This window comes from Rhinopithecus roxellana, chromosome 15 (assembly GCF_007565055.1).
Source record: "Rhinopithecus roxellana isolate Shanxi Qingling chromosome 15, ASM756505v1, whole genome shotgun sequence".
NCBI lineage: Eukaryota > Metazoa > Chordata > Mammalia > Primates > Cercopithecidae > Rhinopithecus > Rhinopithecus roxellana.
In genome coordinates this window covers 46,738,114-46,751,407 of record NC_044563.1, presented here as the reverse complement: position 1 = coordinate 46,751,407, position 13,294 = coordinate 46,738,114, and the positions used below count along the sequence as shown (strand labels likewise).

General features: G+C 34.9%; 1 protein-coding gene across 2 annotated transcripts in view; it reads right to left on the bottom strand.

Annotated features, from left to right (window-relative positions):
* DLG2 (discs large MAGUK scaffold protein 2) overlaps nucleotides 1–13,294 on the bottom strand; it is a 2,272,173-nt gene that overhangs the window by 1,712,019 nt on the left and 546,860 nt on the right. The window contains exon 6 of one of the 2 annotated variants that reach the window (XM_030918835.1): nucleotides 10,351–10,425. The exons of the other annotated variant lie outside the window; for it this stretch is intronic. Within the exon in view, the coding sequence (XP_030774695.1) occupies nucleotides 10,351–10,425 (75 nt within the window). The remainder of the gene's footprint in view (nucleotides 1–10,350; nucleotides 10,426–13,294) is intronic. 2 annotated transcript variants of the gene reach the window in all.

Below are 13,294 nucleotides of genomic sequence, written 5' to 3'. Positions count from 1 at the left end.
CTCACCTGGATTTTCTACTGGGTTAGGTAATAAAATGCCATGATTATATGAGACATAGCTGAAAAGTCTCTGTAAGGCATTATGGGTCTCTCGTGTTCAAACATGTATGCCTAAGAAATATTAAGAATACAGTAAAATCATAGAATAAGTTATCAGTAAATTAGTTGTGAGCACTGAAATACTGATTTAGTCCACTTCAAGGCCATTTTTAGTATTTCTCAGTTTATGCTGCATAATTGAGATTTTTGGGTATTAAATAAGTAAAATATTGTGTACAGCCCAAGCTCCTGTAAGCTGATGTTAGAGAGAGTAAATACTCCATTCTTCCAGGGACTTTTTTAGACACATAAACAGAACTCTTGAATTGGAAAAACTATGAATCCATTCCATTATGGCATTTTGTACTCCTAATAGTTTACAAATTGTTGAATCACCATATTCTGTTAGTAGCCTTGTACAAACCTGTGAAAAAATAATGCTGTAGCATACAGCTGTGTCATGAGACCATCTCTGGGAGAACATTTCATATTCAATTACTGCAACAAAGGATGAAACCAAGAAGCAGAAAGATAGAGACTAGCAACCCCTTAAAGAAAGCCCATTATTAAAATTCCTTCAGTTCTGAATGGTAGGTCGTGCTGAATTTCTAAATAGTCAGTCTTGTAACCCTCTTTATACAGTGGCTATATACATGGTCTTCTCCAAATAAGTAAGATGAGATTAGCAGTTCCAACAATACTGTGAAGAAAGACCTTCAAATGTGCTTTTGTGGCTGCTGAGATGGTTGTTCAACACTCCAATATTGTCAAACTACGATGCATAGAATCCATGTGGCATCCTCCATGATACAAAGAATAGCTAATAAAAAAAAAAAAAAGCCTCTTCTAAATTCATCATTTTTACAGCAAACTCAGGAGCATCAGTTTGCCTATAGAGATAGTAAACAATATCAGAAACAGAGCCAAACTGGGAATCCAAAGAACTCATTCTGGCTCCCCTACGTGCTGATGATATGATGCCAAAATAAGTTATTTTACTTCTCTGCGTTTCAGTTTCCTCGTCTGTCAAACAAGGTAAGAATATAACCCAGAGTAAATATACAGTCTGTGAAAGTATTTTAAACACTTGCAAGAAATGTGCAACCAAGAATCTTTAATGGTGCTGTGGTATACAGAAAAATAGCCCAGAGAAAGTCAGGCATGGATTATGAGTAGGTAGATTATGCTCTCAGGAATCCTAGAAAAGGACTTCTCAATATTCTCAATAGAAAGCCAATACGTTATTTTAGCAAATGAAAGTTTTAAGAATTAAAAACAAACATCAAAAGAAACAAACAAAAATTCCCCTTTCATAATAAAAACAACCAACATTAGTAATTAAGGGAACTTCCTCAACTTGATAAAGGACATCTACAAAAATTTGGACAGTTAACATCATGTTCAGTGATGAAAGACTGAATACTTTCCATCTAAAGTCAAGGAGGTCTGCTCGTACTAATTTTATTTAACACTGTACTGAAGATTCTAGCCATATCAGTTGGGCAAGAAAATTAAATAAAAGGCATCCAGATTAGAAAGGAAGAAGTAAAACTTTCTCTATTTGCACGTGACATAGTCTCATATAGCATATAGAAAATCCTATTAAATTATCTAAAAAGCTATTAGAACTAGTAAGTTTGGTAAGGTTGCTGATACAAGATCAATTAACAAAAGCTCATTTTATTTCTATACACTAGAATGACCAATGTAAAAGTGGAATTAAGAAAACAACTTTGTTTACAATAGCATTGAAAAGAATAAAATTCTTTAGATTAAATTTAGCAAAAGAAGGGCAAAACTTGTATCCCAAAAACTATAAAACACTTTAGAAAAATTTAAAGAAGACCCAAATAAATGGAAGGACATTCATGGATCAGAAGATTTAATATTGATAAACAAAGCAATATTCCTCAAATTGATCTACAGAGTCAGTGAACTCTCTATGAAAATCCCAGCAGGGTTTTTGCAGAAATTCATAAGCTAATCCTAAAATGCATGCAAAAATGCAAGGGACCCAGAATAGCCAAAACAATCTTGGAAAAGAACAGAGTTGGCATCTCACACTACCAAATTTCAAACTTACTACAAAGCTACAGTAGTCAAGACAGTGTGGCACTGGCAAAGGATAGACACAAAGATTACTCAAACAGAGTTGAAAGTCCATAAATAGACAGTTATAGTTACAGTCAGTTGATTTTCAACAGAAGGGAAGAGACAACTCGATGGAGGAAAGAATAGATTTTTCAACAAACAATGCCGGGACACTTGGATATCCATATATACTATATACAAAGACCAACTCAAAATTGATGACAGACCTAAATGCAAAAGCTAAAACTATAAAACTTTTAAAAGAAAATGTAGAAGGAAATCTTTGTGACCTTGGGTTATGCCAAGCCTTTTCAGATATAGCATCAAAAATACAGATGACCAAAAAAAGATAAATAAGACTTTATGAAAATGTAAAAATGTTATGCTTCAAATGCCATTACCAAAAAGTAAAAAGATAACCCACAGAACAGGAGAAAATATCTGCAAATCACATATCTGATAAGGGACTAATAACCAGAACATATAAAGAACTCTTACAACTCAATAATAAAAAGACAAAAGCATTAAAAAATAGGTGAAGGATCTTAATAGACATTTTGACAAAGAAGATAAGTGGTAACAAGTACATGAAAACATGGTGACATCACTAATCAATAGATAATTCAAAATCAAAACCAAAATGAGATACTACCTGACATCTATTAGGATTGTTATAATACAAAAGATAGGTAATAATGAGTGTTTGTGAAACTGTAGAAAAATTAAAACCTTCATATATTGCTAGAAGGAATGTAAAATGGTGCAAATGTTATGGGAAACAGTTTGAGAGTACCTCAAAAAGTTAAACATAGAGTTAGCATATGACCCAAAAATTTCACTCCTAGGCATATACCCAAGAGAATTGAAAGTACATGTCCATGTAAAAACTTGCACAAAAATATTCATAGTAGCATTATTCATAACATCAAAAAGTGGAAACAATCCAAATGTCTATCAACTGATGAATGGATAAACAAAATAAGGTATACCCATACAATGAAAAATAATGCATGGTACAACATGGATGAACCTTGGAAACATTAGGCTAAGTGAAAAAAGCCGGTCACAAAGTCTGCATATTACATACTTCCACTTATAGGAAATATCTAGAAAGGGCAAATCCATAGAAACAGAAAGTAGATTAGTGATTTATAAGAGCTGGGAGGAGAATGGGAAATGACTGCTAATGGATGTGGGGTTTCTTTTAGGGTCATGAAAATTTCCCAGAAATGTCCCAAAATTGATGGGAGTGACAGTTGTACAACTCTGTGAAAGAACTAACAATCATTGAATTGTGTACTATAAATGGGTGAATTGTATGGTACGTGAATTATATTCCAGAGAACCTGTTAGAGCATTAAAAAAAAAAAAAAAAAAAAAAAAAAAAAAAAAAAACTGGTGGAAACCAACAATAAGAGATACATTAATAAAAAAATCCCAAATACCCATAGGAAGAATGTCATAAAGTTTTATATTCATTCTGTGTTCTATCAGATCTTTGGCTGAATGGCAAAAAAAAGAGAGAAAGTAGAAAGAGGTGGGTGAATATTGAGGTCCCCAAATCAGTCAAGTTGAATAAAGAGGAAATTCTAGGGAAAATATTAAAAATTACAGAAAGAGGAAGCTGGGGGCACTGAGCATAAACTTTGATGACCTCAATTTTACTGTGTGTCTATTCACTATTCCTCCATTTAGTTTCGCAGATCTTGCCAGCAACCTTAGGGCTTGCATCCTCCATTTCTTTGCTCAGGGCATGCTGAATACATGTCTATGTGTCTTCTGTTTTATTTACTGTGTAGGTTTTATGTGTGCGCACTGGGAGTGCCCTTTCATCTTTCCCATGAACCAATGCCCCCCTCCATAAATACTGTGGGTTCCCTTTCTGGGCATATTTCAAAGATCAGTGTAACAAAATTGTTTTATATGAGTATTGCCGTTCCCAGCAGAGTCTTTAAAACTAGAGAGGAAACCGGTGTAAGTTTAAAATACTATAAGGGGCAGAGCTTAGGGAAAAGAGCAACATATCCATACTATCAATCTCATCTTCTTTGTACTTTCATTGATTAAGAGCCCCTGACTACAGCAAAAATGAAATTAGAGACACTCCACAGAACTCACATTTCTTAAAGTACATCATGCCTTTTCTGAGATAATTTCCCCTCTGGATTCTTTTCCAATCCTATGGCTACCACCCATATGGCCAAATGTACTCTAATCCCACTGCCCACCAATTTAAGTTCCTGTACGCTGCAATTTTCTGCAATTTTCTTAAAGCTATGATTATCTGATAATATCCTGGCTTCAATTTATAAGGGGACTGCTGATAGCATGAAAACCTTGCCCTAAAAAATAAAAATTGTATGTAGTCTTTGGAAAGACAACTCTTCAAAGCCATTCTGGGTCGAATTTCCCAGCCGCAGAGTTAGTCCAGAGGGTGCTGTCGTCATAGAAGCTCTGGAAACACCCAGAGAGCAGACACAACACTATTTTATAACTGGGTTATATGCTTCTGAGTGCCATGGTCTGGGTATTTATGTAGGGTGTATACCAAATTAGGTCACACAATGCATTCTGGGAACAAAACGGTTGGGAGGAGCTACAAAAAAAAAAAGAAAAAAAACTTTTAGGATTACTGCAGAATAGCTTGTGCACATTGTATTAACTGGTCTCAATTAGATTGAATGATCCTGACTGTGGGTAATATGAGGCAGTCTCGGAGAACATGCTGGAACAATTAACACTTTAAAAGAACATCTTCTCTGGTTTCTAAGAGAAGCATCTGTTTTTACTGATTTCCCATAAAAGAAAGAAATTACTTTCATAATCTAGAGACACATAGTAGGAAGATGTTAAAGTGTTTTTAAACGAAAAGGAAAACCTGGCCCCACTCCTTGAAAATGGCTGTATACAAACAAAAATGAAAATGACTGAGAATATAAATAGCTCTCATTAATATGACACTCCTATATCATCGGTTCCTGCCTGTCAGAGAACAAAAAGTTTTTTTTTTTTTTTTTTCAAGAATCGCAAGATTCTGCTTTCAAAGTCTTAAAGAGTTGTACATTAGCTCCTAGAAACTTTTTCCAGAAAAGGTTCTCCTAAAAGGGTCTAAATGAGTACCCGTGATTTACTATTGGGTTATTGTCTGTTTTTTACGTTCTTTCTCACCAATTCATCCTGCCCCATGCACTCCCTTCTGGAATGATCTATCCTTTTCTTTCTTTCCTTCCAGCAATTACTAAGCACTTAACTATGTGCCAGGTGCTATGTTAACACTTACTATGCATTATTTCATGTAAATCTCAAAATATCCTGTTGTGTGCATAAACTCAGATTAGGTAAATTGTCCAAGGTCATACAGCTTACTAGGAGAAGAGTAATACTTTACTCTTTCCACTGACTAGTGGAAGAGTTAATACTTTAACACAAATCTCATTCAATTCTAAAGGATGTACTCTTAACTATGACCAAATATTGCATCTTTTGTCTTCCAAAATCCATCTTAAGGCAACTTCCCATTTTGAAAATTTATAGTGCTTTTTATAGACCATTATTAAATAATGTGTTGCCAAGTATAATTATGATTTATTTATATATATTGTTTTCTGCTATACATTGAGAAATCCAAGGGTCAGTTAAAATACATGTTCAGCAACTACTTCTTGAATAAGTAAATGAGAGTTGCCGTATTCAGAATTCAGTGTTCTAATTTATAAATGCTTACATTTGAAAATATTTCACATATCTGCTGATAGTATTATATAGTGATAGAAACATACAGATATAGGAATATCTTTAAGTTCCATAATAGCAGTCAACTTAGCTTTTAGAAACTCTTTTCCTAGCGTTAATTTCCAGTAACTAAGGGGTGTGCAAATGTGCAACAAAAAAGAATTTTTGTAGCCAAATCATGTGTATTTATATTTTGTATGTGTAATTGATAAAATTACACATTACAGCCATTTCTGAGTATACCTAATAACTAAGAATTGAGGAGATTCAGAATTGGGTTTGGGGATATTCCTCAAAATGATTAAATCTATACATAGGCCATAGCCATACTGAGTGGTTCACATACATGCTCTAAAATGCAGCAGCCACTCAAGCTTCTTACAGCTGGTCAAATCTAAAGTTCTTTAATTCCAAGTGCCAAATGCTAATTATTAGCCCAGTTCACTCAGATTCAGAGAGCTATCTTTCTTCAGCTGAGTCCTAGAAACTGTGGGCATCTTCTCAATTGTTTGCAGATGGCAGAAGCTCAGGTAGCTACTGTGTTCATATTCATAGTCATACAAACCAATGAGGTATATAATCAATTTAAATTTAAAATGTAAGGGTAAGGAAGGCTATCATTCTAGTGATTAACATAGCCACACATGGGGGAGAAACAATTAAACTGGCACACTTTTCACTAGGGAAAAGATATTTCATGTAATCAGAAAGTTTAATTATGTCCATGTTTCTAAATAATTATTGGGGAGTAAAATTTCTTTTCTGCTCAAACCCAATCTGTACATTATAGTTACTACTAAAAGGACAAGTCTTAAAAAAAAAAAAAAAAAAAAAAAAAAAAAAAAAAAAACCATCCAGGAAGAGAGAGAACAAGTAATTAATAGACGCCATTGTCAAGGCAATATGTAACTGGTGACAGACATTTGCAAAGCAATCTGGAGAAGCCAGAAATCCAATGATAAAAGCTCTGCACTCAAAATGAACTTGGGGCAAATGCAGACATGAAAACCAAGGCTTTTTTTGCAAAATGTAATACAGTCTAATTATGAGGATACAATCATTCCAGAATAGAACAACAAAGAGCAAGAATAGGACAGTGGAGAAAGGAATGTAGGAGAGAATAAACTGAATTTGAAAAATGCACAAGGATAATAGAGACTATCAATTTATTAGGCATGTAAGTATGTATTAATTTATTTATAACTTGCTTCAGTCCTTGGAGAATTTAAGACAGCCAAGACTTCTCTTAAGCACAAGGCAAAGATTTTCACTATTTCTGGAGAGATGATAAAATGAACATTAATACCAGAATTTCATATATATCATACATAGCTTTCGGTTATATAATGTGTATGTTAATTGTAGACTCGACTGCCCATATTTTTTATTCTATAAGGTGAATTAAGTTATTATCAAATTATTTCATCATGTTTTAAATATACCCAGGTGTTGTCTACAGTCAGATATTTGAAATAAATAGATTATAAATTATCAAAATCCCAGTGTTAGTGCTTTTTTCTGAGACTACTACTTATTACACTAGCTCTAGGGGAGACTCAATAAACATTGCTGACTAGTAGTATTAAACTATTTTCTTTTTCTTTTTGGTTGCAAGTAAATCAAAGAACAAACCCTATCAAAAATAAATAAATTTTTAAAAAACTAAATAATTGAGAAAGAAGTCACATTGATTATTAACAAGTTATTGAGACCATTTCACAGAATCCAAGAGACTTTTGAGTACATAATACCTAAGAAGGGCAGATACAAAGCAGCTTTAGAGGTCTAAGCAACTGAGGTTCACGTAACTTTTTCCAAAATATTCTCTCATATGATTCATTCAATATTGATGACTACCAGTATTTGGTATATCTCCAGTACAAATTCCAAATTCCCAGGAAAAAAATTCAACTGGTCCTGCTGGAATCAAATGTCTATGCCCTGGATCAGTCAGTCCTGGCCAGAGGTAGGCTCACATAATCTAAACATGACCACTGGGAGCACACCTCTGTGGATTGGGGGTTCTCTGCAGAGAAAGCAGATCAGTATGTGCTGCACAACTCCTTCAGAAAATATGTGTTTCACTGGGAGATATAATTACTTTTATGTAAATAGCAAAGGAAATTTATGAAACCAATAGCCCCCAGTTCTATGACAGAAATGAAAAAGAAACATCTACTTTCCGTTCTCTCACCTGACCACAGCACTGAGAATAAGACTTTAATGGTGGCACTCTGACTTGTGATCTTCAGGAAGAATCTTAAATGTAGTTGTTTATTTGTTCCTAAGGTTCTACAATAGAACTAGGACCTAATCTGGGATTCCCAGATCCCAAGGGGTTCAACTCCAAGGGAATAATGAAGGATGAACGATTTATAATAATTCAAAAGACAGAATCCTAATCATGCACTTCCTTGCAACAAGACTGCACAAAGTAATAAAATGTGAAAGTTCTTATATTAATATTTTGGGCTGAAATTACCAGTATATTAAAGGATCAGAAATTCTTATTGATGTTATACATGAGTGTATTTGATTTACATAGGATTACTGCCTTATTCATGTTTATATTTCTAGCAATTGGCATGGTACTAGACACAGCTGAATGAAATTACTAAATTTTGTAGCTTGGAAACAAAATTCCTGAAAACATGTATTCTATGGTATTCTCTTAAGAGAAAAGTGTTATAGAACGATGAAGAGGAGAAATAGAAACTACAGTCTAAGATGGTAAAATACCATTATTAATCCTCTTTACCAAGAAATCTGAGAGCTGTAAAATAATTTTTAAAAACTTACTAAAGAGAAAAATCAACATATAGGATATTCACTCATTGAAACTTAACTTCCCAGAATTTCTGCCATGTACCAGGGATTTTACTAGTTGTGGATATACCAGGACCCCAAAGAATACATTGTCTCCACGGAGAAACAGATGTAGGAATCAGTAATTATGAAATGATATCACTGGGGATACAATAAAAGAAGTGTTCTATTTATGAACAAATAATAAAATTATTAAAACACATCCTTTCTCAGTTCAAGATAAGCCTGTTCAACAGGGCAAAACCTCATATCTACCAAAAATACAAAAAAATTTAGCTGGGCTTGGTGGCATGCACCTGTAATCCCAGCTACTTGGGGAGGCCAAGGCACAAGAATCACTTGAGCTCAGGAGGCGGAGGCTGCAGTGAGCCAAGATCATGCCACTACACTCCAGCCTGGGCAACAGAGTAAAACTCTGTCTCAAAAATAAAAACCAAAAACAAAAACAGAAAAACCACATCCTTTCTCTTTCATAAGTAGTCCCTAAGCATGTACTCTCCTCTGACCATCTGCTCAAAATGTTAACATTTTTATTCTCTGAGTCTCCAGCATGTCTGGGCTCCCTCTGCACTGCAGGAATACCTCCAAAATTTAGCATCATCATCTCTCCTTCACTAAAGGTGATCCCACTTTCTCTTCCTGCCACAGATAAACAAAAACTGAGGGAAAAACGTAATCTCTTACACAATCTGAGTGAAAATCAGGTTCCACCAGGCTTACTGCTAACGTAGTTGTAAGATATGCTATGTTAGTCCAGTCGTATCTTTCAGCACCCAGTGCCTCAACAATAGATAAGGATATTTAGGAAGCGCCACATATTACTTTTCCATTGCCTACAAGGGGAGTCAAATGAGAATGTCCAAAAGGTAACTTTCTAATTTCTTATTTCCATCATACACAAATTATTTCATGAGAGCCAAACTGTCATTTACAGTATACATAATTCCAAGAGATATCACTGTCATTTCTTTTAGGCAATCCATGTATTACAGAATATCATACATTCAGCCACTTTCTTCACACCCTTCAGAGCATAGAGTACTAGCATGAGTACATGAAAGGAGAGGTAGGATGTCTGGGATCCGTTCCCAGCGCTACAATTGATGCACTATTCTTACTCCCTTTACATTTAAATCTCCCATCTGTAGCACAAGGATAATGACATAGTACCTGTTTGTTTCTAAGGCACTGGAAAATTCTCTGGTAGAAGATATTACGCAAATGCAGAGACTATTATTACACCAGGAAGACTTGAAAATTGCAAGTTTGTGTGCTCATCACTATTAAGCAGTTGACACAGTGACAAAAGAGAAAGCATCCTTCTTCAAGGCATCTAAAATCAAATATTGCTGAATATGCAGCTGTCCTGAAAAATATATGTGCAAATATATTCATTTTAATGACCTTCCAACTCTAACTCATCAATAATCCATTTAAAGTAATCCTTTCCAAGTTATCCTGACTCCAACAAAATGCATGGAATCCCTAATCACTGGTATTTTTTACATTGCAAAGCTTTCTAAAAGGTTATTCTTTCTCCTTGCAAAATATTTGCTGTACTCCAAAATTTCAGAGAGCATTCTGGCTCATTCCACTAAGATTATTCCAAAATATAAAAGCATTTATCCTTCCATCTGGCCAATCTTGGAATAATCAAACTTACAGTACAGTGGTGGACAGGCATCCAAGCAGGGGCTTCCACTGAACAATTCTGGGCTGGGCATCTGCCTTGGTTTTGCTGCAAATAAGTAAAAATGATATTATATTCAATTTATTATGTGCCAGTATGTATATATACTAGCTGACATGTTTATTATCAATGTTTATTACCTTATTTATAATCATAGCAGAGAGAGAATGCTTTGTTGGTGCAATGCTGCAGAAAACTACGTACATAATTTCTACTCTTATCAAAGGATAAGAAATTATCCTTTTCCTTTTTTATTACTCTAAAGACTACATTTTTGGCACCAGGCTGTCTCAGCATATGACCTTCCAGGCTTCAATAACAACCACCTGAGAACTCTTATAACCCATAGGCTGACTGTTCTCTTCCAGGCTCCTAATCAACCCTGATACATGCTGTACTCCTGTGAAATCACATGAGTCAAGGTATAGAATGACTGTTTATTTGTCTCTGTTTCCAGACTACAAGCTAGTGATGGTGATTCTCTCTAGAGTGTTTCATAGAACTCCAGAATGTTGGGTTGAAAGGGACAGATCTTAGAGGCCTTCTTATCACATCAAAAACTGAAGTGCAGAGAAATAAAACAATTTTCTCGAGGAGTCAAAAGTTTGACATTCTAAGCTATTTTCTAGGCACTTCTTTCTACAAAAGAAATTTATCTCTAGTTAACTGTTATACGTTTGTTGTAATTCCTGTAAATTTACTTCTAATGGGCTTTTAAAAATAATACAGTGCTTTACTTTCACCAATAATACTGCTCCACTCCTTTGATAACGAAAACTGATTAGTCTAAAAGGGGGGGAAGGATTTTAATAAGCCATGCTTTATCTTTTATCTCTTTCATTGTATTCTCAGAGATAATATAGGCATACTGATAACATTAATAATCACCATAAAAACCACAGATATGATTTATTGAGCAATTAAATATGCAAGGCACTATTCCGGACACATTATTACTAGTCCCCACAATAAACATAAGTAGGAGCATTATGCTCATTTTGTAGTGGAGAAAACAGAGCCTGAGAGAGGTTAAGCAACTTGGCTAAAAGTCAACCAACTAGACAGCAGCATCTCTGAGATCTCAGCAAGACTCTGGCTGACTCTGGTGTCCATGTATGCTCTTTCTTTTATAAGAAAATACAGAATTCAGTACTCCTATCACACTAAAATTTTTGTCTGTGATTTGTAAGCTTTTTAGAGCAACTTTATTTGGTTGATCTATTTTTAAGGCATCACTAAGCCCTAAAATGCTGTATGAGTGATTATGGATAAAGTCATCATAAAAATAAACTTATATCATCAATCTCCATGATCAGTTTTCTTGTTTGAAACAAAATACGATATGCAGCAGCATCAGAGTACAGAAGGTACACTGGACTTGTGTCAGATAACCACAATTTTAAGCTAATTTTGGCCATGTGCTTGCTGCCATGAAATGCTCTTGGTAGTCACATCTGTGAAACAGTGTTAGTATCTTGCCTAATTCACAGATAATAGATATAGATTCTCCTCAGATCATTATATCACAGTTTGCAAGAAAGCTACTAATTAGAACACACAACATATGCACGAAATATGACGGGTGCATAAATACGGTGTGTTTCAACTTCTGCGGTGCTCAGCATGAGATAAAGAAAGGTGGAAATGTGTGTTTCTGTTTTGTCTTCTATTATTACCTGATTTCTGACACTAAGGTCTTCTCGTAAGTGTTTTAACTAAGAATATTAACAGTGATTTTACAAGGCCAAACAAAAAAGACTACTGAAGACAGATGCCATGGGAACATAAATTATTCTTTAATCCTATTGGATGACAAGCAAAAAACATTGAAATAGAAGTTAGAACCTTGGATTTTAGTTTAGTGTTCCCATTGATCTATCTGTGGAACTTTGGAAAACTCATTTTAACACTTTAGACCACACTTTTCTCATTGGTAAAATGAGAAAGTTGCATTGGATCCATGATTTAATGTGAAGAGAGGAAGTGCCACATTTACCCAAAGATCTTTCTCAAACTGTATAGTTCCACCAAGAATCTAATATTTGGTTTTCTCTACCAAAGGGATGTACTCTGCAGTTGAGATCATTTATCATTCTGATTTACTGATGAGACATCTTTTAGGGTCTTGGGAATATGAACAGGAAATGGTTATTTCCCTGCGAGTTTCAGTGCTAGCAAAGATTGACAACCACTAGACTAGATGGTCTCGAAAGAGCCTTCCACTTAAGTGTGGTTATTGAAAATCCTAACCTCATGTTTTGTCTACCACTTCGCTCTACTTCTAAAGAAGACAAGATCTAACATGGGTCAAGGAACCCACCACAGTAGGTAGAGAAGGAAAGGGATTTAAAATTCTTCTTTCCTCGAAGTCTTCATTCTCCTTCTTACCTTTTTTTAACATTCAATGTGTACACTGTGGCATAGCAGAGTTTGGGCCTACCTCCTACTCAAAAGAGTAGGAGGCCACCTCCTTAGAAGCCCAGCTAGAACCAGAATAAACACTAGGGGAAAGGACACTCTCATGTCTAACTCTTAGTTAATTCTTAAGTCAAAAATCAAGGGAGAACATTAGAATTCTCTCAAGGGACAACTTAGCTCTCTAAGCAAAGATTTAAGATAGAAGTTGGAGACAAATTCCCCTAAAGGTAAAGCTTTCCCTCCTCCCTTCTCTCCCATTCATCTATACAGGATGTTTATACCTGTAGATTAATGATATGTGACTAGACCAGGATTCGGGGATTTGCAATGCTGACCATTAAAAACATGACCTCTTAAGAGACAAAACTATCAATGGGTCTTGGTGTTTTAAAAACAAAATATGACAGGTGCATAAATAAGGTGTGTTTCAACTTCTACGGTGCTCAGCATGGGATAAAGAAAGGTAGAAATGTGTGTTTCTGTTTTGTCTTCTATTATT